This window comes from Cygnus atratus, chromosome 18, assembly GCF_013377495.2.
Source record: "Cygnus atratus isolate AKBS03 ecotype Queensland, Australia chromosome 18, CAtr_DNAZoo_HiC_assembly, whole genome shotgun sequence".
In the NCBI taxonomy this organism is placed as follows: Eukaryota; Metazoa; Chordata; class Aves; order Anseriformes; family Anatidae; genus Cygnus; species Cygnus atratus.
This window is the reverse complement of record NC_066379.1, coordinates 4,632,228-4,658,263: the sequence shown is the minus strand read 5'-3', so window position 1 is coordinate 4,658,263 and position 26,036 is coordinate 4,632,228. Positions and strand designations below refer to the sequence as shown.

Here is a 26,036-nt window from a genome sequence, read left to right as displayed (position 1 = left end):
ACAAATAAATAAATACATCTTGCTAGAAGCTGGTCCCCAGGCTACCATTTGTCCTGAAGAGTAAGCCTCAGACATTTCAGCACAGACATATTTCGTCCAACATGTCATTGTACATTAACTTTGAATTCAAACTCTTGTAAACTCAATTCCCACCTCAAAAGCAGGACAGTATCAGGTAGACTCGTCTCTCTAAACAATACACTGACATTAGAAAGCCAACTTACCTATTAAAAAAAGGAAAATAATAAAGCTATTGAAAGTTCTTAATCACTTGTGTTAATAACATTAAGAAACATTAGCATTAAGAATTGTCTGAAAAGGATGGAGGAGAGATAAGAGATTGCTGAGATGAATTGGCTTGTGCAAGGAACTACTTACTACTCAACAATGAAGTGAGAGGGCAGCTCTGAGTGAGGAAGATTGCTCTGCTAGAGCTCAGAAGCATTTGCAGAGTTTTCTCAGGTTTCTGAACGAGGTTTTCATATAAAACAAGTTCAGCCCCTAATAGCTAGGAGAATTCATGTCTTGGATACTTCCTCAAAGTATTTTAAAACATCTAGATCCCATCCGCTGATTTTAAAAAGACCCACCAGGGACACACATGTGAAGTTGTAGTTCACCAACAGGACAACTTGTTATAGGGCCCCTCTCACCTCTGCTCTTGCCCTCCAAACCCTTCCCCAGTGTTGCTCCAGGCAATGCAACCTCTCAGTAACTGCACAATAAGAGAGTCAGAGACAGGAAACAGCTTACAGCTAAATTATACAATGCTAACACTATCATCAGTGCAAGTGCTGGTGGGAAAATCCAGGCACAATAATAACAGATTAAATAACTTCATACAGAGCCACATAAGAATTCTGGGCAGAACCAGCAACTGAATCCTTTAATTTAAGCTGACTGTGTGCATTTAATCTTATTAGACAACATTTTACACACAGTTTTCATATTTAAAGGATTTTTTAAAAGCAAATTTACAAATGGTGCTAAGGCAAACTGGCAACAGTCTTTCTCCTTCATTCAATAAAAGCCATCTCCAGACTGAATAGCAAGTATTCTTTACAGCAGAGATCTGCTCATTGTTAAATCACTTGTACGAATAGATGAATATGAAAATCCACAGCAATTCAGTTCATACATAATTAACAACTAGAATTATCACAGCATTGACCCGTTTACCGTATACAGCAAGAGCCTACAATTTCATTTGCACCTTGAAGAGTGATACATCTACAGCTTACAGCTCACGCGAACAAGTCTTGAGACTTGTTTAAAACCACACCGTAAGCAGAGCAAGCTGGGGGATCACCAGATTACACATTAATATGTAGTTTTTATAACAGAAGCAAAAATCTTATAAACAGATCCATGTCTTTGGATGTGGTTAATGCCTTTATCATGTCAAAAAGACTTAGCATCAGCCCTTTTGTAGCAGAATACATTCAGGGTCTAGAGGTCGGAGCTCACCCTGAATAATGACTGCTGAGTTCTGCAGAGATGCTGAAGGCAGCTCTCCACGTTGGGGTTGAAGGGAAGGCAGTGAATTGGAGCACAAATTCTGCCAGTTCCAAACAAATAAGCGGTTGAATACTGTAAAGAGATACCTCACATACCCACCATTTGCATCTTGGATTGCCTCTACAGAAACATATTCAGCATCGGTATCTGGCATAGATGCTATACGGATGTACAGAGATCACATCGCACCTAGAACGTGTGCTGCAGCAACGTCTGTGCATGCAAGGCATGTACCTGGTGTACAAATTTTAGGGCGTCCCAGGGCACAGTCAGTGCTAGTATCCCAGCCAGGTTGTAGGAAAACGGGAAATACTAAATATTCATGTTATGTCGACCTGCTTTTCCAATTCGAAATCTGAGCTGGAAAGCAGGTGAGGACTCTGGCTAATTTTCTGAGTGTCTGGAAATTGCCAGCATGTATTTATGGATCAATTCCTTAACTCGTGCACCGGGACACATCAGACCTACTGGCTACGAAGAGAGTGTGCACGCATGCTGCAGATCAATACAGGAGAGAGGCCCTAGGCCTATAATGCACGCATAGGCTAAAATTTGTAGTAAATCCATTCTGGGTCTAACATAGCCTAGACCCATCAGATTCACTATACACATGCACACATTTTTGTTTTGGAAAATATAAATATAGCTTCTCAAATGACTTCATGTTTCAGGGGTGGAGGCAGGAGGAACAATTGCATTGGCATTTAGCTCCCTTCAGACGTTCCTGTGTAAGCATGGAGATCAACTGCTTGCTGATTGCAGGCCTGCTGGAGAAGGTAACGTGCTCAACATGATCATGAGATGAAGTTTAATTTTTATTGACATTGGCTGTGTTGCTGAAATCACAGCACTATGCATACATGTCAAATCAACTAGAGCCCTGTATAAACACAAAGCCTTGGCTCCACTGTCATGTACATTTATGGCACCTAATAAATATTTTAAGTGCAATACTAAAATAGTAACAATTTTGCGGGCAAGAGCAATGTTTTAAATAAACCAGTAAAAAGACCCTGCAAGTTTGGCACAAGCCTTTAAGTTCACATTCTATCGCAAGAGAAGGCTTAAGAGTATGTTTACAGTACAGCCCTACAGATAGCAGAGGGATGGCAGAGGGATGGCTGAGTTATCACCTACATCAGTCAGCACACGGACGGCAGCGGCACCCGCACAGCTCCGCAGGGACCGGCCTCCCCTCCTCAGCAGGAGGCTCTATTGCGAGCCTCAGGTACCTTCACCCAGGGAAACTGTGCACAGCAACTTAAGGAAAGCTCAAACTGAAGTATCTGGGCCTTAGATTTCCTGGTCTGAATGAATCCTCTTGGGGCTAACTGAAAGGGTGAGATGAAAAAGTGTTCACTTGTCATTAGCGAAATTATTTCAGGAATGAGTGCTTTGAGAAATGAGGTTCTTAATAAGAAAGAAGATGGGAATATTGTCAGCACTTTAGAAAACCACGCTTCACAAAATTTCACAGATTTTTGTTTCTAGAAAAATGTTTGAAGTTCCACATCTTGTTCTGGATGCAGTTCCTAATACTGGAAACACAAGCTGTGTAAGTGTCATTCCTGTGGCTTTCAAATGATCAGCTGAATAAAATCTGGACCCCCAAAATGATGTCTTGCTCAGATACACCCAATTAAAGTCATGCTCTAAAGAGAAAAAAAAAAGGAAGATAAAGTCTGACTTACAGCATACTGATCTAAATGAAAAAAATATACCGAACATAGAATTTGTGTTTCAGTTCTTTTGATACCTCCCTTTTAAATCTAAACAAGATTTCGAATATGCAGCCAGGTTTTTCCGAGTGACTTTCCCAAAGACAGCCCCTTCACTGGAAGTTTTTTGTTTAGAACAAAGAGTTTGTCTACCTGATAGCGAAGCCCAGGCTGACACAGAATCTGAAGCAAACTCTTCATTAATGCAGCTTAAACTGAACAGATTTTTTGTGTCTCTGGTGCCATCGTGCATTAATGCCATATATGAAAAAACTAGATTTAAATTATTCAGAAACACAAAGAAAGTAGTTCCAGCAGTTTTCAGGCCGTCTTCCTCTCAAATCTTCAAGAAAATGCCTTAAATGAAAGCGAACTAAATTCTGAGTGCGTTTCTGCAATCATTTCACAGCAGCTAAGATAAAGCCAAAAAAAAGCTCGGCTCAATTTGTTGAACACAGCCTGGCAGAAAACCTCTTTTGTGAGAGGGCTGCAGCCCCAGCAGGTCCATTAACGGCCGGGCATTCCCGAGGAAGCTTTCCACTGCTCCTTGCGATGCCTCTTTGGCATCTCTAAAAGACTGAAGCAACCAAGTTCACTAAAAAGACAGCGAACAGAAAAAAAGCGCCGAGCGGCGCCGATCCATCTGCCAGCGCTCGTAGGGCGGCAGCAGCGGTGCCGCTATGCAAAGCAGGGCTGCTGTGTTTGTTGTTTGGGATGACAGCTCCCGCTTCAGCAGCCTGTCACCATAGCAACTTTCGGTAAGAACTCACAATGCACCCAAACGAACTCCGAGCTAAATTAACTTATTGCATGTCACCAGTGAGAAATGACTGTTCAGAGGTAATTTTCTGTACTAATATGTAATGGAGTTAACTCTCTAAATTGAATTAAATTAATTAAATGCCACTCCCAGTAAATCAGATTCTATTACATGAATGTTAAAAGAAATTAAAGATGTTTTAATAAAGATTACTAATAATAACTTAATATTATTACTTCATTTTAATTCAAAAATTCTGCTGAGTTTATTTTAGACACATGTCTTCCCCTTACTAGGAAGGAAAACCTAATTATACCACATGCATTTATGTGCATATATGCACATATTTTATTTATATTACATGCACACATTTATTTCATATCCATGTACTTAGACTTATCCAAAGGAAATCACACCAGCATTGTAGGGACTGTTCACCTGCGAAATATTGCTTGGTTTAACATGTGAAATCCTAAGCTTTTCTTTCCCCACACACACCTTGATCATTGTTGATAACTGTTGATAATTTTCCAAGCCTTCAAGGATTGTGTCCAGCTTCTATAAAGTTTTATTTCTGCTGAAAACACTTTGCAACAAGTCCAAGTGCAGAAAAAGAGGAAAATACTATAGCTGTCTAGGCAGGCCACAAAAACAACAGGTCTTTAATGGCTTTAGAGAGCTACCTATTATTGTATTAACTTTGTTTTTTAATATGCTGCTGCCTGCACGTTAGAGTAGGGCAGTCAGCAAGGAGACAAATCCAAGATGTCTCCATCGCCCCGTGTCAGTACGGGGCAGGCTGTAATTGCCAGCTGATGGCGTTCATGCTGGCTGACCCTGACGTTATCCTCGGCTCGTATTAAAGAGTCACCAAAATACTCCAGGTCAGAATTACCAAGCGCCATTTAAGCATTCCTCCTCTGATGCGTGAGCAGGCAGCTGCGACAGCAGGGGGAGCACAAGGCTCCAGATCTGCCACCCCCGGGGGACAATGAGGGGGGACAATGACGCCAGCCCCCTGTGGCCCCCAGAGCAGGCTCGGTTCGGGTTCTGCTCAGCACCCAGAGGGAAGTCAGCGCTGCCATAAAAAGAACACTGTGTAAAATATGCACGTGTTTTAAGACATGTTCTGGATTGCAATTAAAAAACAGCCATAAAAACAAACGTGCGAAGCACGGGTGCAGTAATGCAGTGACCATTTAATGGATAGGAAAGTTGTAACCTCGAATAAAATACTGCCTAGATCCCAGGTATCAGTAAAATGAGATTCCCGATTTAAGTTTCCATTGTTATTATGTGTCTGATTTATTATCCAGAAACTTTAAGTTAGAATTAGACTTTTTAAAGTCTTTGTAGCCATAATAAGGCACCAAATCACAAAGTCTTCATATTCAAAAATGTATTTTAGCATTCAAGGTCCAAACTGGAGAAATACTACACACACACACGGCATCAACTCAGTTATTCTAACCCTTCATAAAATAATGTGAATGGACAGAACACTATGGATCAAGTGTTTAAGCATTTTTCCTGTTGTAAATGGCTTTTAATTAATACTCTCAAGAGGGAGATAGAATGCTTTATCTTATGTCTAAGAAAGTAACTAAGGACCTTCACTGTACAAAAATGGTACTGCCAAGGCAACACAGATTTCTGAAATGTATACTGAAAGAAGGGTGAGACAGAGACGTGGGGCTTGCTGTTTGGCAAAGGAGAAAAAAGGTGAAGAATGGGCACCCCGGTCTGGTTCATCTTCTCTGGGAAGGAAAAAAGTACATCGGAGCCAAACAACTGAGGCAACTGAAGATGATCTCCAAGATTTGATTTCCCACAGTGACTATTGCACAAATTAGAAATAACCATAGAACAAAGAAAAAAAAATAAATCGTGACCCTTGGAAGATGGCAGACAGTAAAGTATGAATTATGATGGAGCCTATGTCAGAAACATAGCATTGGATATATTATTTTCTTCTTGCTTCATTCAGAAGACTTTCTCTTGTTGAGGAGAGATGCCAGACGGACAGAAGGGAAGAGAAGGGCGTCCCTCAGACGTGCATGAGAAGAACTGGAAGAGGAGTGGGTCGGCCCACCACCTCCAGCACCGTCAGGAAGCCTTCTCATCTTCTGCCAATCGGGCCTAAACAACTGCAGTGCGAGCTGCTGGGAATTAAAGCAAATGATATATTTAAATGTCTACTTCAGAGCTCTACCTGCAGGGAGCAAACAGTTAGAGAACAAAGAGGAAAAAGGGGAAAAGGAGAGTTGGAAGAAGAAACTCTGCGTTATCAGTTCAAGATGCTTACGGAATTAGAGAAGAGGCCACCTGAAATCTAGGAGCTCCTTAATGCAAGCTGAGTTCAGAGAGAAATAACTGAGCTACAAGAACCAGCAGCAGCACTGCTATGAGGCAGTTCAGATTACAGAGCTGAACGCTGGACTCAGCTTGAAAGGCATAAAAAAGCCTCAGATTTCCTTGTAAACAGCAGTAGTAAAATTATAGTTATATAGCTTAACTCAGACGTTATTTAATAATCCTCCAATTACAGATATTGTATTTAAAAATAATTCTAGAGTAAGTGGAAGGATTTCTAGAGGAGAGAAACATAAATGACTATGGTTTGAAAAATGGCTTGAAAACACCAGCACGAAGAAAGGCTGCATGAACGGTTGAGTCAAAAAGAAGATACACAAAAGGCTGCTGCGGGGAGGGGAAGGCCTGCTCTGCACTTACCAGCAAATCAGACAAGAACGGGCTTAAATTACAGGAAAGACTGTTCAGGCTGAGCCCGAGACTACTTTCCAACAATAAACAAAATGTCTTTCAAGAACATCTGTCGGGCCTGTCTGACAGCACGGACACGGGTAAGACAATCCCTTCTTGTTTGTCTAAAGGGCTGTAGCTAGTCCTGCGAGCCTAACACTTCAGTGTGAAATTTGGAGCTTTTAACGAAGTTCAGGACTTGTCGATTCTGGAGCTTTGTATTTGTAACCTGTACGCTTCAAAACTGTCCTGGGAGAGCCTGCACAGCCTTGGAGAGGCCAAAGGTCTGGCTCCATAAAGACTGCTGGAAAAAAAAGAGACAACTTTGGATTTGGCTGTTTTTGCTATGTCAGAAGTGTTAAGGGCATCCTGAAAACGGGAGGATGGATCGTCAGGAAGCTCTGTGATGTGACAGGAGAATTACTACTGCCAGCAAGGAAGAGGCAATCAAGAGCTGGAACCATTCCTCAGGTTCAGCTGGGCCCCTTGGGCAAGCAGCAATAGTTGCCGACATGCTTGGGGCAGCTGAGGAGTGCCAAAAGCATTTGGTATTGCTGTTAAACACAGGTCCCACAAGGCTGCTGAGTGTCAGCCACTGCTGCCGTGCCTCAAAAGCTAGGGCAGGATGCTTAGCAAGGACATTCCCTCCTCTCCTGGTGATCTAGGACCTGCAATCAGCCGCGTGAGTAAGCACCTTCAGGAAGCTAATGCACACTGCGCTGCCTAAACCTGTTCAAGAAGAACCGGAATGATCGGATGCACAACGCAAACACGGCCAGAATGCTTCAGAGCATTTACCGAAGCGTGAGCTGGTTAAACAGACACTTTAAGTAGTCGTGCAGAATTTGTAAAGTATGGGCTACCATCTCTAACAACTCAGGAAAAGCATTAAAATAATCTAGCAAAACACAAGGAAGTCAGGAGGCAGACCGGATTCTCAGAGCAGAGGAATGTCAACACCAGATAGCCAGCAGGAGAACACAAGGTCCCTCAAGCCAGAGGCTCCACGCTTTGTAAAAGAATCAAAACACTTCTTCATTTCCTTCATTCTCCCAAAATAACCCTCTCCAGCATCTGCAGAGTAACTACCTTAAGAATGCGTACTACTGTCACAACATAAAGCTGGCTTCGTCCTTCCCAAGGAATGGACCAAGAAACCTTGGAAAGCTGGCATATGCCTCAAAACAGTCTGGCATCCCGTCTACCGAACTGAGCCAAGACATTTGCTCTTGCCTGATGAACCTCTCTTCAAGCTTATGGCTTGCAGATCTCAGACAGTACATGGGACACAAGCCTCCTCCAGGCAGTAGCATGATAATCTATCACTAGAAAGTAGTCATCACATTGCAGTTAAAAGAAAGCTGATAGATTTTCATGGAGAAGACAATCACAGCAGCTGAGTGTTTCCCATGAAAGAGTGACCTAAATGAGATAGTCCTCGAGGCAGACAAGAAACTGCCTTTATATACGCACACCTTTGAATAAGGCTAAAAGCTAATGACAGACTTTAGTACAGAAGGTGAAAGAGAACCAAACTGATAAAACAGGTAAGCAGAGCCATAATGCCACTTGCAAGAAAACACATCTCAGACTGCTGGGTGGGTAAGAAAACTAAGATGCAGGGTGTTCCTGGTTCACGCTTCTCAGCAAACACAGAACAGAGTGATGGCATATCAAAAATGAAAAATGCATCTGCTCTCTAGTACTAGGGCATATATGCTCTGGTGGACAAGAAATCTCAGACAACTTTCTATTTAAAATTGGTAAATACATATTTGATAAGCAGACTGATAAAGAACAGAATGCATGCTATTGTCTAAACTGTTGTGACGCCTGAAAGTGCAACAGTTTGACTGTCTCACAGTCTACGTGTTTAAATGTACTACATTAGGCAATGCCCATTACTGAAAGAGAGGTCTATTGCTGAGTATGGAAGTACACACAGTGGGCAGATAAATAATCATAAAACAGCATGCAGTTTGATCATAACAGCCACTATTATCATTGTGTAGCTGTGCTAAAATTGATATTCTAGAATGTACAGTTATCAACAACTGCATTGGCAGTTGTGTTTTTCAGAAAGCAAGTCAGGGATTTATCTGAGAGGCATTAGCAGCAAGGGGCACCAAGAGAATTAGCTCCAGATGAGAAAAGCCAAACTGGCATTACCTAATTTGTTCTTAGTCTCTTCATGGCTACTCTTATAGAGATAATGTCCAGACTTGAAATTTATCAGGCAATGGACATCGTAAAGAGAAATCTGATGAAAGCATGTAGTCCTACTGCCTTCAAACAGTACAATGTTTACAGCATTTGAAAAATACTTTCATTTGTGTCTAGTGTCTGAAAGCTCCCATTTTCACCCTTTTTAAAAAATAAATATGCACAGGTAGGGCTGTTACCATCTCAAATCTGATAAGCCCACGTCATTTTCTAATTGAGGAAACTGAGAAAAGGGAAACCACATAGAAAAGTAGAGAAATATTCTGCCTGTATTTATAAAATAAGCACACGCCTAAATTTTCATGATAGGAAACTACAGCAGACTGTATAAAGCAGGGAGTATAAGCACTGTCTCTGTGGAGTACCAACAATATCAAGGACCTCTGACTTGAGCTCTTACCCACTTTCCTATGCCCAGCTGAGGAACCTGAAAAGCCTTCCAAGGCAACCACCGAATGAGACTGGAGGTGCTTACTTGAGCTATAAGGAAAAGAAGCAACTCTGCAAAGAAGCTGAAGCACTTCACTTCTTCAGAGGTCAGTTGCCCTGTAAATCCTGCTCAGGACAGGTGCACATTCGGAAGAACATCGTTTCTGCTTTATTTTCAAATTACCCTGGAGTTTTGTGTTTGTCTTCTTTTTTAAGAAGAGAATTACCTTTTGCCAAAATCCTGTACCACTTGTTTTGGTGCCTTATTGTCTGAAAATGGTGTTTATTTGAATGCGTAAGAGTCTATAACTTCACAAGAGCTATAGAAGACCTAAAGCTTCAGAACTGTCCTTGACTGCAGGGTTCAGGCTATTAAGCCTTGACATACTCTCCTGCAAAAAGACACCAATGCCCATGCCACAATTAGTCTCTAGATTACAAAACCAGCAAGGCCAAAACAAAAAATGCTCACAAAGCAAAACAGAGTTTGTAATAAAAATTATCCATACACTTACTTGCTACCCTAAATTTTTCTCCTTCACTTCACAATGGCAGGGTTGAACTAAGATACTCACGGTGATGCCTCACTGAACTGTCATCTCCAGAAACTCAAGATGGCTCATCACAGCCATCCCACATGAAACAAAAAGCCAACTTTTTTTTTCTCTATGAGTTAACTTCAAGCCTCCACAGTCATTCTGCATGCTTTGTCTTCTTCTGTATGCAAATTTCTCCTCCTAATGCACTCCCACCTTTATAGCATTTTCTACTCTTTTGAACCAGTGTTACGGCAGGGACTCTACAAATTATCTTCACATTCTGTTCTTTGTAGATTGTAAAATTGTAATTACTTCTCTATCAGAGAGCTGCTATCTCAGTCAGCTGTGAGAACAAATTCATGTTTGTTTAAAGATTCTTATAATAGCAAAACAACACGATAACATTTATCAAAAAGAAAACATATTTATGTTATAAAGCCTTAGCATGCGGCACTGGGTTATCATTAGGTTATCAAATGACTGCGTATTACGATCTAATTGAAGAACTTATTACAGTGCTCCCCTTCCTTCTGCAATGATGATTTATGGCACATTTTGTCACTACAATGTTAAAGCGTTCAGTACAAACACAGCACTTAACTAACAAGATGGCAGAGGCAGATATTCAAGTATAAGCTATAAATACTCAAATGAATCAGAGGTTTTAAGTCTGTTGTAAATCATACCTGATTTGTAGGTTGAAACATTTCCTAATCTTGTATAAAAACCTCTGCTGGCCCCTATAATAATATGACACAAACTAGAAAAGTTTGAAGCTTAAGAACAAAACAAAAGACTAATTCTGTTACACACAGTCATAATTCTACTTAAAAGTACTGGTGAGGTTCTCCAAAAAGCCTACACTTTCTTCTTTCCTATGGAACTACCCTTAAATGTGGGTAACAGCCAGAAAGTGGCTGTTAACATACATAAAACTGCATTTCTGCAGAAACAGATCTGAGTGTAGGTTGAAGGAAGGTAATTCACATCCAAACCAATGTGAGCAGAGAATATTAAAACAGCACATTTGGGTAGGGTAAGTGAAGAATCAATTCTAAACAATGCAACAATCTACATGTCTGATTTTCAAATGAAAATACCAGGCTTTGAAAAAAGGTATGCCACTACTTCTGCCATCAAAATAGAAACGCCAGAGCAGGGGACAGGTTCTACTATCTTTCCATCCACTCTTTTTCCCTTTTAACTTCCATTTATAATAAAGCTGATCGTGTCCCTCCAGTAAAAATATACTCTATTGCCTGTAGTATAGAAAATGTTGTGCAAATTTAATAAGTAACTGAAGAAATTATATCAATATTTGCAACACCACAAGTCATTTTTTTAATCAAGCAAACAAGTACTGTTAAACGCTTTCTCTTCTTTTAAGTCTTACCCACTTTCCCATTTTTCTTCCCGGTCAGATGGCATGAACACACTAAAGACAGACCTACAGGCATCATGAAGATCCTTTAGACTGAAGGAAAAATATCCTCCAGATTTCCTAATCAAAGGTTTACCAAAATATTTTCTACATTCAACTGAAAATGGTAAATAGTTAACTCTTTTTCCTTCTACATTTGTAGATTTTACACATACCTTCAATGCAGGTAATGCTAGAGATTTGGGTAGACGGTTTGCCTGTCAATAACCACGGTAGATGTTTGGGTAACACAGTATTATTGCCACTTAAGCTATTCTATACCAGCACTTCAGGTTCAATTTAGACTAAGTGCACAGAATTCAGCTGGGATGGGGGCAAAGCAGTCAGGGACATGGTCACTTGTGTGCTGGCTAAATCTGTAGCAGCTGGCTGGAAGAAAAGCAGGCAGCAGAATGCCTTGACCTCACAGTATTCATCACAATAGCTCTCTATAAAAAGTCTCCTGTAGTTATTAAGTAACAGCCATTTACCATACTGGGGACTACTTACTGCTCCCTGCAAAACTCTTACTGGTAGTTAGAGCTGAATGTTTTCATTACAAAAGCCTTTATGTACAAAGTTTCTTCATCAAGTGCATATAAAATGTCAAGAGTTTATGCATTCAAAATAAACACTAATAGGCTTTGTTCAATGGTCCCATTCTCAAAAAAAAAAAAAAAATTACCATAAAAGAACAGTAACATGGAAGTACAGTGCACAGCGTGCAATACAAACACGCTCATTTCCCACCTCATCTAATTCGGCAGCACTGCTCTCCAGCTGAACAGGAAGACGACTTTAATTTGTTTTCAAGTAATTGAGAAACATCTCAGCTCCTTATCAGTTCTTCTAATCTTTTTTCCTTTCACACATTGCCTACAATTGCTGCCAACAGTATATCCATAAAAGATTCAGCCTAGAAAAAAAATACTCCAGCAAACAAAGCTGCAGAAAAAAAAATGGAAACTTAAGAAGCTGTTATGTGGAGAAGACTTAAAGAGACGGTTCTTTGTTTAAACAGAAAAAATAATTTAAGTTGTTTAAATAGACCCGAGAGCAATGTAAGGGAGCGCTTCCTATCCCTGCACCTTCAGAAGCAGCCACATACCTTCCCTCTGTTGGTGGAAACCTGTGTTTATTTTGGAAGGCTTTTGTGCTCCGCATCACAAATGAAAACATTCTGCTGGGTTTGAGGCCTCGGAGCAATAGTTAACTGACAACACACCATGTACACACACCCACAGGAAACCTCCTTCCTCCTCACCAGTTTCTCTTTCCTGAGGCCTCACCAGAGACTGAACATGCAACAGCTAGCATCAGTTTACAACAAAACGTAACTACACACACAAAACCCATGAGATGGGACAGTAACTTTATATTCTCTGTTGTACAAGGAAAAAAAAAAAGGAAAATGTAATACTAATACAAGATTTTAAAAGCACCTCGATCACACCACAGCTTTCTAGTACACGGTAAGCCAACCAAAAAGGCTAATAACCTTTTCTCCTTCTTGGCAAGTCCTGCAGCTTCCCTCATTCTAGTTACCTCAGGAAAGTGCCTTCTTCAAAAATGCAGCTGAGAGCAAGTAAGAAACAGCACAAACATGTTGTCCTAATCAGCTGAAAAACAGAAACTGAAAAATTGTTCCATATCTCACCTCTGGTTGTACAATCTTCTTAATTCTTCTCCAACAGACCCAAATGGTGTGAGTACCTCTAATTGCCACAACTACTCAGTTGCAGAACTGAATGATAAAATCAAACTTGCTTTTTTTTTTTTTTTTTTTTTTTTAAACCCTAAGTTACCACATTTTGAGGCAGGATACAGCTTCCCCTGCACATCCAGGCTGGTCTCAGTTATTGGAAAGGTCAGAGTAAAAAAGTCACATCCATACTGTAAGCAACTACATGAAGTTACATCTTACCTACCAAAACCTGAATATGGTAATGTTTTGCAAAAGGCTCAGTCCCAGCTCGGTTTTAATCCTTGGTTTCAAACACCATGTATATGCAGTAGCTGCTGCAGTCACTTCACCCAGTTTTATAGTGCCATCTCATCTTTACAATGCATTTAATTGCTTTGTCCTTCATATAATAAATTAAATTCAGTGACAATCCCTGTGTTGCCTTTAGTTCTAGTAGCATTTGTCATTCAGCCTTGAATATAAAACAAAATACTCAGTGCAGTACTGCATTTATAGCAGTAGCATAGGACACTTAAAGATAACGGACAAAAATCTCACAGAGAAATGCAGTCCCTCAATTTAAAACAAATGAGCTCACAACTATACCTGAAAAAAACTGAATTCCTATCACGTTACTTTTAAAAACTTACATTAAACTTTATATTTTCAAACAATTAAAACCAAAGCTATCACAACAAAGACAGAAATAGTATCTCACCCAGGAAAGGAGATGGCACTGTGTTTCAATATAACAGAAATCAAGACCCATTATATTATCATGTGAAAATGAGCTTAATTAGTTACTCTGACAACAAAAACATCTGCCATAGAATTATGATATCAAAAGTCATTACAATACATTATAAAACTGAAACCTCTTTGCACAGAAATGAGTTGATTCATAGAACAAAGTATGTATTACTTGGAAACAGAAATACTCCATTTAGATAGAAACCCATCATATATCTGAATTTCAAATTTTTCACGTGCTTAAGATTTCAAGAGGCTTAACTACTTCTGCCATCTTCTCTACTGAAAGCAAAATCCACTGTTACAAACTACAAAACATCTTACAAGGCAGATGCAACAGAATTCAGATTCAAATTTTCTGATTTCACACTTTCTTCATGAGAAAAAGTTTGAAAAGAAAAAGATGGAGTTTCAGTAAATTGCTTCTCAGTTTCTTCATCAGGTAGTTCAAAGACTATTTTTCTGAATTCAGTATCACTGGAGTGAGAATTAATTTCTGCTATATAAATACATAAAAAGCTTTTGAAACATAAGTTGTTTTGCCAATCCCATATGTTAGGCTTGGCTCTTCTCTAATTCCCAGTCTCGGGAATCTGGGAAGCTGTACTTGCCTGTCTGTCACCTAATTATGCAGCAATAAATAAGAGTGTATATTAACGAGTCCGGAACTGTTCTACAGCCCCAAGTTCTGTGTGGTGGCAAAGGACAGCCTAGGAGGTTAAAAAAAAAAAAAGAAGCCAACAGCTGCAGAAGAGAGGCATTACCTTGGCTCTCTTCCTCACCTTTTTTTAAGGCTGTAGCTTCACCAACATTTCTCCTAGGGCACAGATCTAGTAGCTCACTGCCCCAAAGAGGAGAGTGTTTTGCTTATTTCTGCTGCTTCCGGGACCATTCTGCAAACCAATTCAATTCACTTATCAGAAGAAAACCCACAGAGAAAGAAAAAAAAAGGTGGTGATGGTGGCCATGGGGTAATAGCTTTCTCATGAGTTCAATGTATTGAATTTACTCACTGAATTGAGTTGAATCGTGCATAGAGGAGGAGAGGTTTACCCTTGGTGGCAATTAGCTGTCTTTGAAATATCTAAATGACTACTACCAACTAAATGGAAAACTACATCTGTCCTGAACATTAGAGGAAAAGTATAACATACATTGTGCTAAGTTGCAGAGATATTTAATCCATATATTGCTGTCAAAAAGTATGTTATCCAGCAAGATCAGCAAAGTAAAAGCTTACGCTGAGAATCCCAACATGAAAAGTCGGCTCCTCCAACCAAGCTTTAGGAATAGAACTGTCCTAATAAGATATTCTCTCCTCGTTAAAAGAGAACATAATTAAAAGTACAAGCACATTTTTAAGCATGCCTTAAGAACATCAGATGGTTCACAAAAGAACAAACACGAATTTACCTTTGGTTTTTTGTTCAGCAGCCTGAAAGAAGAAAAGAAAAAAAAATCAACTGCTTGTCAATATTCAAAGGGATATCCAGTAAATGTATGGCTGTAGTCCTAACTTTTTTGCAGAAAATGCTTATATAAATCAGGCATTAGTTCTAATTAATGATCAGAGAACGTTAATTTAACTCTGTAAACCAGGAAGGTAAGAATGGCTATTGCTGTCTGACAAGAGCCAAAAGCACATGCCTACAACACAGTAAAAATCATGGCAAGCAGTATGACAGGACCCCCACATACCCACCCAGCCTTCTATCACTTGAGGTTCTGAGTTGTCCTGAAGTAAACAGGATGTCTGTGACCCTTTTAAAACTCAAGAGAATTCAATTCCATGAATTTGTCCAGTAACCCTTTGAATCCATATATATTACTAGCTTACAAAGAATAACTACACATTTTGTGACAACCCATCTTTTTAAATCTATTTCAAATCTACCTGCTTTTCTTTTTACTCAATGTGGTATTTTTATACTGAACAAGAGAGAGCAATTTCCATCCACGTCCTCAAGGCCACGTAGGATTAAAACTAACTTCATATACATGAAAAAAAGAAGGCAAGAGAATGCAAACCACAGAAAATGTGCAATGGCCTTGGAATCCCCAGCCACTTCAGTATCAGTTTAGCCTAATCCAGTTAACTTTGCACTGAGGTTGCCAAGGAACACTCACATGATACAGCTGTGGAAGCAGTAATCTACCATCAGTGGATGGTAAGCAGCTTGGGGCTTGCTAATGAACCGTCACAACTACTTTTGCTGAGATCTTTTGACCACAACCTAACTCAAACTCCATGGGGCTGCTGAATTGTGTCAGAATTATTCACAGAAATAAAGATTGCAAAGTCAGTATCTGTAAGTTACAAGCAAGCGTGAATATATAATTAAAAACAGTAACATAAGCAAACCTTTTTCTGAGCACCTTCCTTCTTTTTCTTTTCTTCCTGCTTTTTCTTTTTCTTTTCTTCCATCAAATGTTCCTCTTCTTGTGTTTCTTGTTCTTTCTCCCTGATGGAATAAAGGTTGGGAAGAGCTTTTCAGTACGATCAAGTTTATCTAGGAAGCTAAATAACCCATACTAATGTTGCTAGTTTGCTAACTCTCATGTCTAAAATGGGCTGCTTTTAATGCTGTAATAAAACCATTATGAAAAAGCTGTTCCAAAACCGAAACAAGTAACGAACAAAACAGTAGGGAATGCAAATTCAAAAATAATAGGTTTTATTTGAAACTCCTTTCCTCAATCACTCAAAAGTACTACTTAATATTAGTATGTTCTATGGAAAGAAAACTTGAAAAAAAGGAACAAAAATAGCTAACGCTGGCTTTCTTTAGCTATGATTCACAACGTACCTTAAAGATTATGCATGACTACATTATTTTTGAATTATTTTTCTTTTTCCATTAAATATTTCATTTCTCATATACATCAATTTTGTTCTCAAGGGAAAAAACAACTGTAAAACGAGGCCCAGATGAATTCAAATTACTGTATTTTGTTTATTTTCTGTTATAAACTCTAGCTGAAGAATTTGCATGACTATAAAAAGACTGTTCCAGTGTCATCATGGTTAAAACTTATAACTAGGAAGTCGTCCCAGACCAAGATGAAACTGTATTTGAAACCTCCCCACTTGTGTTTTCTTTGTCCCTCACTGTACTAAGCAGTTATAACACTGAACCTCCACCAGCATCTTTCCAAGCAAATACCAATGCAAATAATTCATTTACTTTTCAATAACTATTTTATCTTCCTTGACAGCTCTTTAGGGCCCGATCATTTATCAGCCTTACAGATCTTCTCAGAATACTCTGTTTCTGAGGGGCTGAAACCATTACTATTATTATTGGATTAGATGCCTTCAAATTATTCATCAAGATTACTCTTAGCCTAACTTATTATTGTTTTGCATTGAACTTGCCAAAGCTTACGTCCCTTGTCGTTGATTACATTGGATTTCTTTTTTTTTTTTTTTTTTGAAAAAAGGTCTTTTTACTTATCATACTTATACTTTGCTCACTTGCTTTTGCACTTTAGGTACAGAAGCAGATACTCTGCAGATTCTGCACGTGGTGTTTTCAAGCAGTGCCCATTTCACCTTTTAGCTGTTTCTTTTATTCCTTTTGCTCATTTCGAGTTTGCACGTTCTTACACAGCTTCCCCTTTTTAAACAAGGAATATTGTGCGGTTTAAGGCTTCAGCTGTTGAAGGGTGATTTGTTTTTTGGCTTTTTCAGTTGCCTGCAAATACAGATTTTGGCCACTGTAGACACTTTAATGCTTACAGAGATCCTGCACAGTGCTCCAGACTAAACCAAAGCAGCTTCCCTTTCCTTGTGTTTCCCAAACAGTAAACATTACAGTAAGCAATTCAGAGGTCTAAAGACGGGTGTTGATGCCCTTTTTAGACACATTAGGGTATCCAAAGTATTTATAGAAATGACAGGTATGGCAAGACCTCCAGGAGACCCAGTCTGGAAGAGCAGCTGGAGGCCAGGCACATCTGGGGTGCCTGCTGCACTGCTGCAGGTCAGGACACCTGAGGTGGCATCAGGCAGCTATACTTTAAATACCTCCATCCATTCCCGTCACGACCCAAAATTCATCACCTGCACAACTGCCCAAACTCACGCCAGTTTCCAAGTGCCACATTGCAGACATGGCGCTGTAAATCAGTGCTTGAGGAGCACGTGCTCTGAAGAGTTGCAGATAGGTACTGGCATTGCACAAACACTGAATTTGAAACGGGTTTAAAACTGCAGCTTTAAATGGATTGTTCTAGGGCTTTGCAAAAAGCAATGACTTACTCTGCCAAAAGGAACCGAGTTGAAACCGTAATAATTTGACTTTTTTCCTGTTAGCTCAGTAGAACAGAAGTCCCCTGGATTTCAGTAACTACAAAGAACAACATCCACTCCCTACGTTTTCAGTGCCCCCTGCCTAAGTCCTACCAGACTCTACAAAGCCCGTGTCTTCAAGCGATCTGTCCCAAGCTGCCAGACTACTACCAAGGGAAGTTCTAGCCTTTTTTTGTTTTATTAAAACAGCAGGTGACTGAAGCAAGTCAGTGCAAAGTAGGAAACTTTTTGGTTTCCTCTTGTTACGACTTAAGTAAACTGATGATGTTATAGCAATTCCAGAACACCACAATTACATTCAGATCCCTTTTAATAATCAGTGGGGTATTAAAAAAAAAAAAAAAACTAAACAAAAAACCATAGAAACAAAATACCTAGAAACCACAGCTGCTTAATTTGCAGTTTTCTTTAAACTATGAAAGTACATACTTCCCAACTTTCTTGTTAGGCCTTTTTAAAAAAAAATACCAAGTTCCTTTAATCACTGCCAAAGTCTCGTTACTTAAATCGGACTCCAGTGCACACATCTCTATTTGTCCTGTCTGTCAAAATCTGCCTTTCTGTCCTCTAAAGCTGGTTCTGTTTTGACATTTCCCAAGCACTGCTAGGTGTCATCCGCTCCCTATTGCAGGTAATACACCATATCAGAGGATTTTCTAAATCAAAGAACAGCAAACATTTTGCTCCATTAAAAATACAATGTATTTTATTACCATATTATCATATCAATTACAACATAAGAGGTAGAAGTGCCACTCCTAGTGGAAACCTGTTTTTTATTTCATTTCTGAGTTTAAAATAGCCTCAAATTAACTCAGAAAATGATACTATAATTTTTAATGGAGTTCAATTTTCAAAACTGATTTACATAATGACACTTCTGAATACATATGCTTTAAATATGCTTAAAATAGAAATAAAGCTCCAAGTGGCCTCTCAGATGGCAACTCTTGCTGTCACTTCTAGGCAGAAATTAGTCATCTAAGAGCAAAACAAAAGGAAAACAATAAAAACATTGCTATATAAAGTTTGATTACATTGTCAAAGGCATGTGTTGTAGTTTTACTTCCTGAGTGACAATTTAATCTTTATTACAGGAAACATGCTAAAAAAAATGAATACAAAGCTCGTGATTTAAACCAGAAGTGTCTTGTAACGTATTTGTATGAGTTTGCCTTTTTCATATATATAGATCTGAAGTATCAAAATCATGGGGGATTTTTATAAGCACAAATCAGCTTTACTTTAACATCAGGCGTTGGTTTAAAAATTGAAATTAGCTTATTAAATCTGAGCCTAAAACCAAGGCTATCTTTAAAGTACTCAAGCTTAGGAAACTCACTCAGAATAGTAAAGCGAGATGAGAGGTCACAGTACAACTCAAGAGAACTACGGTTACTTTCTGTCGGTGTCTATTACACAAGGGCTTATTTTTTCCTCTAAAATAAGTAACAAATCTAGGTTGGTTTTATTTTTTAACCTAAATGAAAACTTGAGTTTTCTACTTGCATCAGATATGGGATCGCTTTCACATCTGCAAATGCAGCTGGCATTTTGTACCAGCACCAGTGACATTCTAACAGGATTTTGCAACAAGCCTTTTGGGAATATCATGTTCTTTCACAAACTTAAAGCAGAGTCTATCCACATTATTACAGACAAGGTTATTGCCCATCCAGTGCCTCAGTTCAGAAGTCTGGCAACAGCTAAGGACCAGGCAGAGGCAAGGCCCTCGCCTGCCCCTCTGCGCCCCACAGCTCCAAACCCGGCGGCCCGATGGATTTTGTTTGCACGTATTTAAGCTGCTGAGGTTTTATTTACACATGAAAACTGGCTGAAATACTGCTTCAGCACAGCATCCGTGATCATGGCGCCTTTGCCTGGTTCAGCCCAATGAGCTGAAGCCCAATGTACCTGAAATTCCAGCACAGCTCTTCTGCTTCCCTTGTCAGCAGCAAAAGCTGCTGTTACTGGCAGAAATCCTACACATTACACACACTTCCAAAGTATTACTCTGGTTTTGACTTCCCCCACCTTACAACAGGGCAGCACGTGCTTCTGAACATGAGCATTTTTCTTCACAGTGATGGGGGGGGGGGTCCTTAAGCTAAACTTACACAGATCTGAGAGGCAATCATGGCCCAAAGGCCTTCTGGAAGCCACTACAGGAGCACGTGCTGGTACCAGTGGTAACGGGGGGTCTGCACAGCATACACGTGAAAGACTAAATAGCCACCTAGCATGGTACAGTTTCAATTAAAAACAAAGAAAATTACTATTTTAAAGGTTCTTTAAGATCTGACTCCAAAAGGTCAGAAAGAAGTGGCTGAGATCATGAAGGTAGAATGCGGCTTAAAGGGCGGCAACAGAAAAGGGAAAAAATACACAAAATAAAGAGCAGTGAATACTGGAAAAGCAGGCTTCGATTACTTCAGAACAACTGAAGAGCACTGTCACACAGGAAAAGAGGTGATATGTCTTGGAAATCACATGAATCCAAAGGCAAACGTGGACACCCTAATCTGGAGGAGGAGCAGGGGATCACCGCACCACCAGGGCTACCAGAAGGCTAAAGCAAGACTCCATGTCCGCCTGCTGCTAGCTGGGTTTCCTCTGGCATCCTAATTCCGCCCAGCCCTCCATGACCTTTCTAGAGCAAACACTGGGGCAAGGCAAAGAGCTGGCATGGCTTCAAAAAGCGCCAGGTTTTCCCCCTTGGAGTCTGGGCTGCTGTTAATCAAGAAGAGTCAAACTGGTCCCTCATTACGAGCTCTCCAATCACCTCAAAACCAGAAAACGACATGCAAGACTAGGTCAAATAAATAAGAATGAATATAAAAAAAACTGTACAAACATGGGTACAAAAATGAGGAAGGTCAACAATCAACTGGTGCTGCGCATATAAAAAGTAATAGTAAAGCAATCTCTAAGTGCTTCTGGAATAAGCAGGGGAACAATTTGTGTTACTTTGTGGAAAAAGGGGCCTCTAGTGACAGATGACCATCGAAGGCTGAAGTGATGGCATTGCTCTTCCTGCCTCAGTCTTCACTGAAGGCTGCCACCCGCCCGAACCAGTGCTGTGCCTGCAAGAGGTGACAGCTCCACGTGGGGACTGGCAGAAGAAGAATAAACAAAACAGAAAATGGAACTAAATACTTTATTACCACTCCAAATAGGAGATCAGGCCAGCAAAAGTAAGAACAGCTTAAAGGTCCTCAGAGAAATTGGATGTTTTTCCACTGGCTGGGCCTGATGCAATTTACTGTCAGAACAACTGTGTCTAAGTCCTCGCCGATTACCTTAAAGAAGCTGCAGAAGATGGATGGCACCCTACAAGACTAGAAAATGGCAAAGATTGTGCCTATAACTTTAAAAGGGAAGGCTTAAAAACATCAGTACCAGCTAATAAGGATTTGTGAAGAAAAGCTACATCAAATCAGCCTGATTTCTTTCCCCCCCATGGCATAGCTACAGACATTTATAACAAGGAAGAAAGGGGATGCAATAGAAGTAATTTATTGACCATTTAAGCAAAATGTAAAGCTTTGCTAATAAAAACACGGATGCTTTATTCATTTTCAAAGAACAAGGTAGGGAACGTAAGCTAAAAGAAAATACAGTAAGATGCCTGCAAAGCAAGCAGACTCAGCACTTCCCTCTCCAACAAGGCAGAGTGCCACTGGGCTTTGTTGCAATACACGCGTGTCCAGCAGCTTTCAGTAGTTTTATTAATCACTTTGCTGCTGGAAAAATGTGTGTGTTAAGTTTACAGAAGATGTTAAGGCATGGGGCTGCAAAACATTTAAGGGCAGAATCCAGAACTGGATAAACTTGAGATGTAGTGTGAAAAAAAGCAGAGTGCAATGCAGTAGGAGATGCAGGGCACCGCATGCAGTAGGAATAATCATGTGTCTCAATACAGCAGGGGGAACAACTGCCTGAACACCAGCTTTGGGGAGAGAAAAAAAAGGTTTTTACACCAGATCTTAAACCAAAGGCAAGGCAACAATGTCACAAACAGTCAGAAAGTCATTACTGGTATAATAAGTCCAGTTTTGAACTATGTGCTTCAACAATTTAAACTGCAACAAAGGAGATGTGCAACTTTCCACATTGTAGCATTATATAAAAACAAATATTAGAAGACATACCAAATCTTGATAAACACATCTGGGGGGAGAAAACAGGGTATCTGAAGAAAGGAATACATTTTTATTTAAAGAAAAAAATTAACACCAATATAAGGCCAAAAGGACACAAAGACAATTAGACTGGAAATAAGAGGCCTCTACCCATTCGTGAAGTAAAATCCTACGATAGGCTTTCACACAAAGTAATAGGGGAAAAGCCCTCAGCAACACCACTGTGGATGTGTTATATGTGTAGGTGTGATCATGCAGCTTGAAACTAAACCCTCTAACTTGAAAGTCTGGGTGGAAAAAACTTGTCCCTATGAGGAGTCATAAGTGAAGCTTGAGGAGCATTTCTGTTTGACCCCAATTTATGATTTATTAATCCCAGGCTCTGGGGTTTCCAACTGCCAAATTACATTCCTGTCCTGCACTTGTCACTCCTTAATACATAATTTGACTTGATGGGATTTCTCCCTTCATCTGAAACATCAAATTATTATCCACGGCTAACTGTGGTTCTGGTACCTTAATTTTCCCAGTATCTGGTCAACTTCTCTCGAAGTGTGGAAGACAAAGCTGCTCACCTAGCAGGAACAGTTGATTGTCTGACTTCTGAAGTCACCCAGAAATTCCACCAAAATTCCAGCACAGAAGCTGACCTCCCTAAGACTGTCCTTGATCTTTCCTTTTACTGTACAATGCCGTTTTGGCTCCAAGTCTTCTTTGTGTGCATTTTTATTTGTTTTCATTTGATTTGTTTACAGATTACCGTAGGTATCTTCAGACCTATGACACTCTCTGGACCCTTGTCCACAGCCACCTGTAATTGCAAGGGACCAGACTTGATCCCCACAAACTCCCTTCCACGCTCTTTTGAAATCTCAGCCCCTTTTACTAAGGTGCAAGACATGCACAGACAGCTTAACTCACTGCTGAAATCTGCGCAGGAGCATAACGAAGCTGCCATTTAGAGACACACCAGAAACACTACAGCTTTAGTTGAGAACAGGATGTGAAAAGCGCCATATTCAATTAAAATATCATACTGAAACTATGGGGAGATTATAAGGCTGCCCAAGAGACTGAGTTAATAATCTTGCTCTTACAACCTGTAAAATAGAAATTCCACAATCAGGAGAGAAAAAGAGCGCTTGCCTTACACACCTCGACCAAAGGCTGCATCTCCAGCGGCAGCGGTGTCTTAAACTGGGCCATTTTGGATTACTGGTTGAAGAGCAATTACATCCTGACAGCACGGCGAGGAGAGCACCGCCTGCTGTTCCCTGCAGGACCAAGGCTCTCGCTGGAGGTTTCCAGTTCACCCAGCGTTAACTTGTGACCCTACTCCATATACACATAAGATAAGCAACCACTGAAGCAAATTAGATTAGAATAAAAATAAAGCAGGCTCAATAGCAACTATCATTCAATTAAAGATTAAAAACAAAACAACCAAAGAAACCCACACAGCTGCCTGGCCTTGTTTTAGCCTCTGCTAGCTGCCTACCAGTCACCAGAAGCAGAGAGGAAAATCTCAGAGAAGAAAAATCCTTTACAAACAGAGAACACAGGTTAACTATAACCGGAAGGTCAGATGTACGAGGCTTGATGAGAGCCCGTTTGAGCACTGCCCCAGTCCCAGTGCATGTCTGTGAGGTTTGGGGGTTTTGTTTTTCGGTTACAGACTTCCTTTTGTTCACTCTCCTGGATTCTTACCAGATAGAGTACTAATGAGAGTACTAATGAGAATGCTTCAATAGCCGAGTTACGCCTTCATTATGAAGTAGTGAGTGCAGACCGATACCAAGTGGATTTGTACACCAAAACTGGGTGCAGAGGCCTTGACAGCCACTGTCCCCCATCCCAGGTGAGTTTATCACTTGAGACTACAGCTAGTCTGCTCCCAGGTACCGAAAGCTCACTTGTGGCAGGAAAGCATTAAATGCACGCTTGGAGCACGTCATCCAGTTCAGTTTCATTTAAAGGAATCCGCTTTTATTTAAGAGCGATTGTCATGCTCAGAAATGCTCTGTAAAGTGAATTGAAGCACAGTATAACTGAGGATAATCACGTTTGCTTAAACATAACACTGATCCAAATTAACACTCCAGCATAGATGATCCTATAGGGCCCAATGCTACTGTCACACAGGCACGCTGCCCCTTCTGTGGAGGCGTTGCTCTCCACAGGGCATCCATCCCACTGATGCACCTACAAGCTCCGCTCCGGGGCAACCAAGTCCTTGGCAGGGAGACCCAGGCGCAGGCTGGAGCACGGCACGCCAAGCCTCTCCCTTACGCACATTTCAGGCACGAGCCGTACCAGAACTCGCTCCCCCAGCCTGCTGAGAACACCCCAGCAGACCAGACCTCAAGCACCCCACCCTGTGCACTGCTCAGCCTATGCAACGATCGAGCAAAGAAATAAAAAAAAAAAAAAGAAAAAAGAAAAAACCACCCAACCAACCAAAAACCAGAAAGGTTTCCATTACATTCACCACCCATCGCAGGCTATAAACAGCTAAAAACATGCTATGAACACCATTCCCCTCCCCCAGCAAACAGAACCAACTCCTCTCTTGGAAAATTAAGCTCCAGACTACGAACAGTGAGCACAACGAGATTTAGTTTCAGTGCTGCCTCCCTCCCAGGCCGGACGATATTTACCAGCAGCTGATGGAGCATGTGGTCCGGAGCTCTTCCCCAGTCTTCCTGGGACATAACACACAAAGGGAAGCAGCTTTGCAATCCGGCAGCTCAGCAAGAGCGCAGCCTATTTGTCTTTTCCAAACACTACTTTTGCTATTTTGGCTTCTACAACTACACGAGGAGATGAGAGCTCTGTGCCAAACGAGGCAAAGCCCCCACACCGGCCAACTGCTCGGCTAACTATCACCCATCGACTGACCGAGGCGCAGACACAACCTGTGGACAAGGCTCCGGCTCGAGTCCTTTGCCTGGACCTGCAGAACAGCCAGAGCAGCGCTGCTTCCTGCGGGGAGGCTGCAGAGGAGGAGGCCAGGAAATAGGAACAGGAGCAGCAGCTCCGCAGGATGTTTTGCCCCCGGGCTCTCCGCACGAGCTGACCACTCCTAGAGACAGGGTCGGAGGGACACGACCAGGCACAGAACAGCTTCTGTGTAGGATTCTGGCAAGCAACACAGCTGAATGCTTGTATTTCTCTGTTAACAGACATGCAAGGTACGTTTGCATTGCTAAAATGATGTAGTTTTGCCTGTAGGGCTTCCAGTGCCCCAGTCCTTATTTCCCTTTTTGCATCAGTCGTGTGCCAGCACGCAGCTATTTACCAGCCGTGCATGTGCCCGACTTCAGCACAGACCTATCTGTGACCTCCAGAGGACTCCTCCAGTCCACATTTTCTTACGGTGTCAAAAACGTTCCACCGCTGAGCAGTGGGAGACCGCAGAAGGGTCTGTAGGCAGGTGGCATCCTGCTCCACCGCCCCTGAGCACCTCTGAGCACAAAAACACCAGGGAGGCCCAGGGCACGGCCACGGCCCACGAGGGAAGATGTGCCTCCAGGTCTAGAATTGGGAAAAAATAAGTAACAACGCTATCCCTCACGATGTAAGAGCTCCTAATGGTTCTCCACGGTACAAGCATCACCAGCAAGAGGTAGGATGGAAAAGGGAAAGCAGATTCCTTGCAGGAGCCAGGAGGACAGTAAGTTTAATGGGAACGTGAAGACAGAGCTGCAAGCTGTTGTAAAAAGTTTATTCCTTTGAAAGATTTTAGAATACACAAACCCTCAACATCCTCCTCCTGTAT

The 26,036-nt window shown here is 40.9% G+C and overlaps 1 protein-coding gene across 1 annotated transcript in view; it reads right to left on the bottom strand.

Annotated features, from left to right (window-relative positions):
• TNRC6C (trinucleotide repeat containing adaptor 6C) overlaps positions 1–26,036 on the bottom strand; it is a 295,949-nt gene that overhangs the window by 65,171 nt on the left and 204,742 nt on the right. The window contains 2 exon segments of the mRNA XM_050714356.1: positions 15,218–15,239; positions 16,167–16,266. Of these exon segments, the coding sequence (XP_050570313.1) occupies positions 15,218–15,239; positions 16,167–16,266 (122 nt within the window).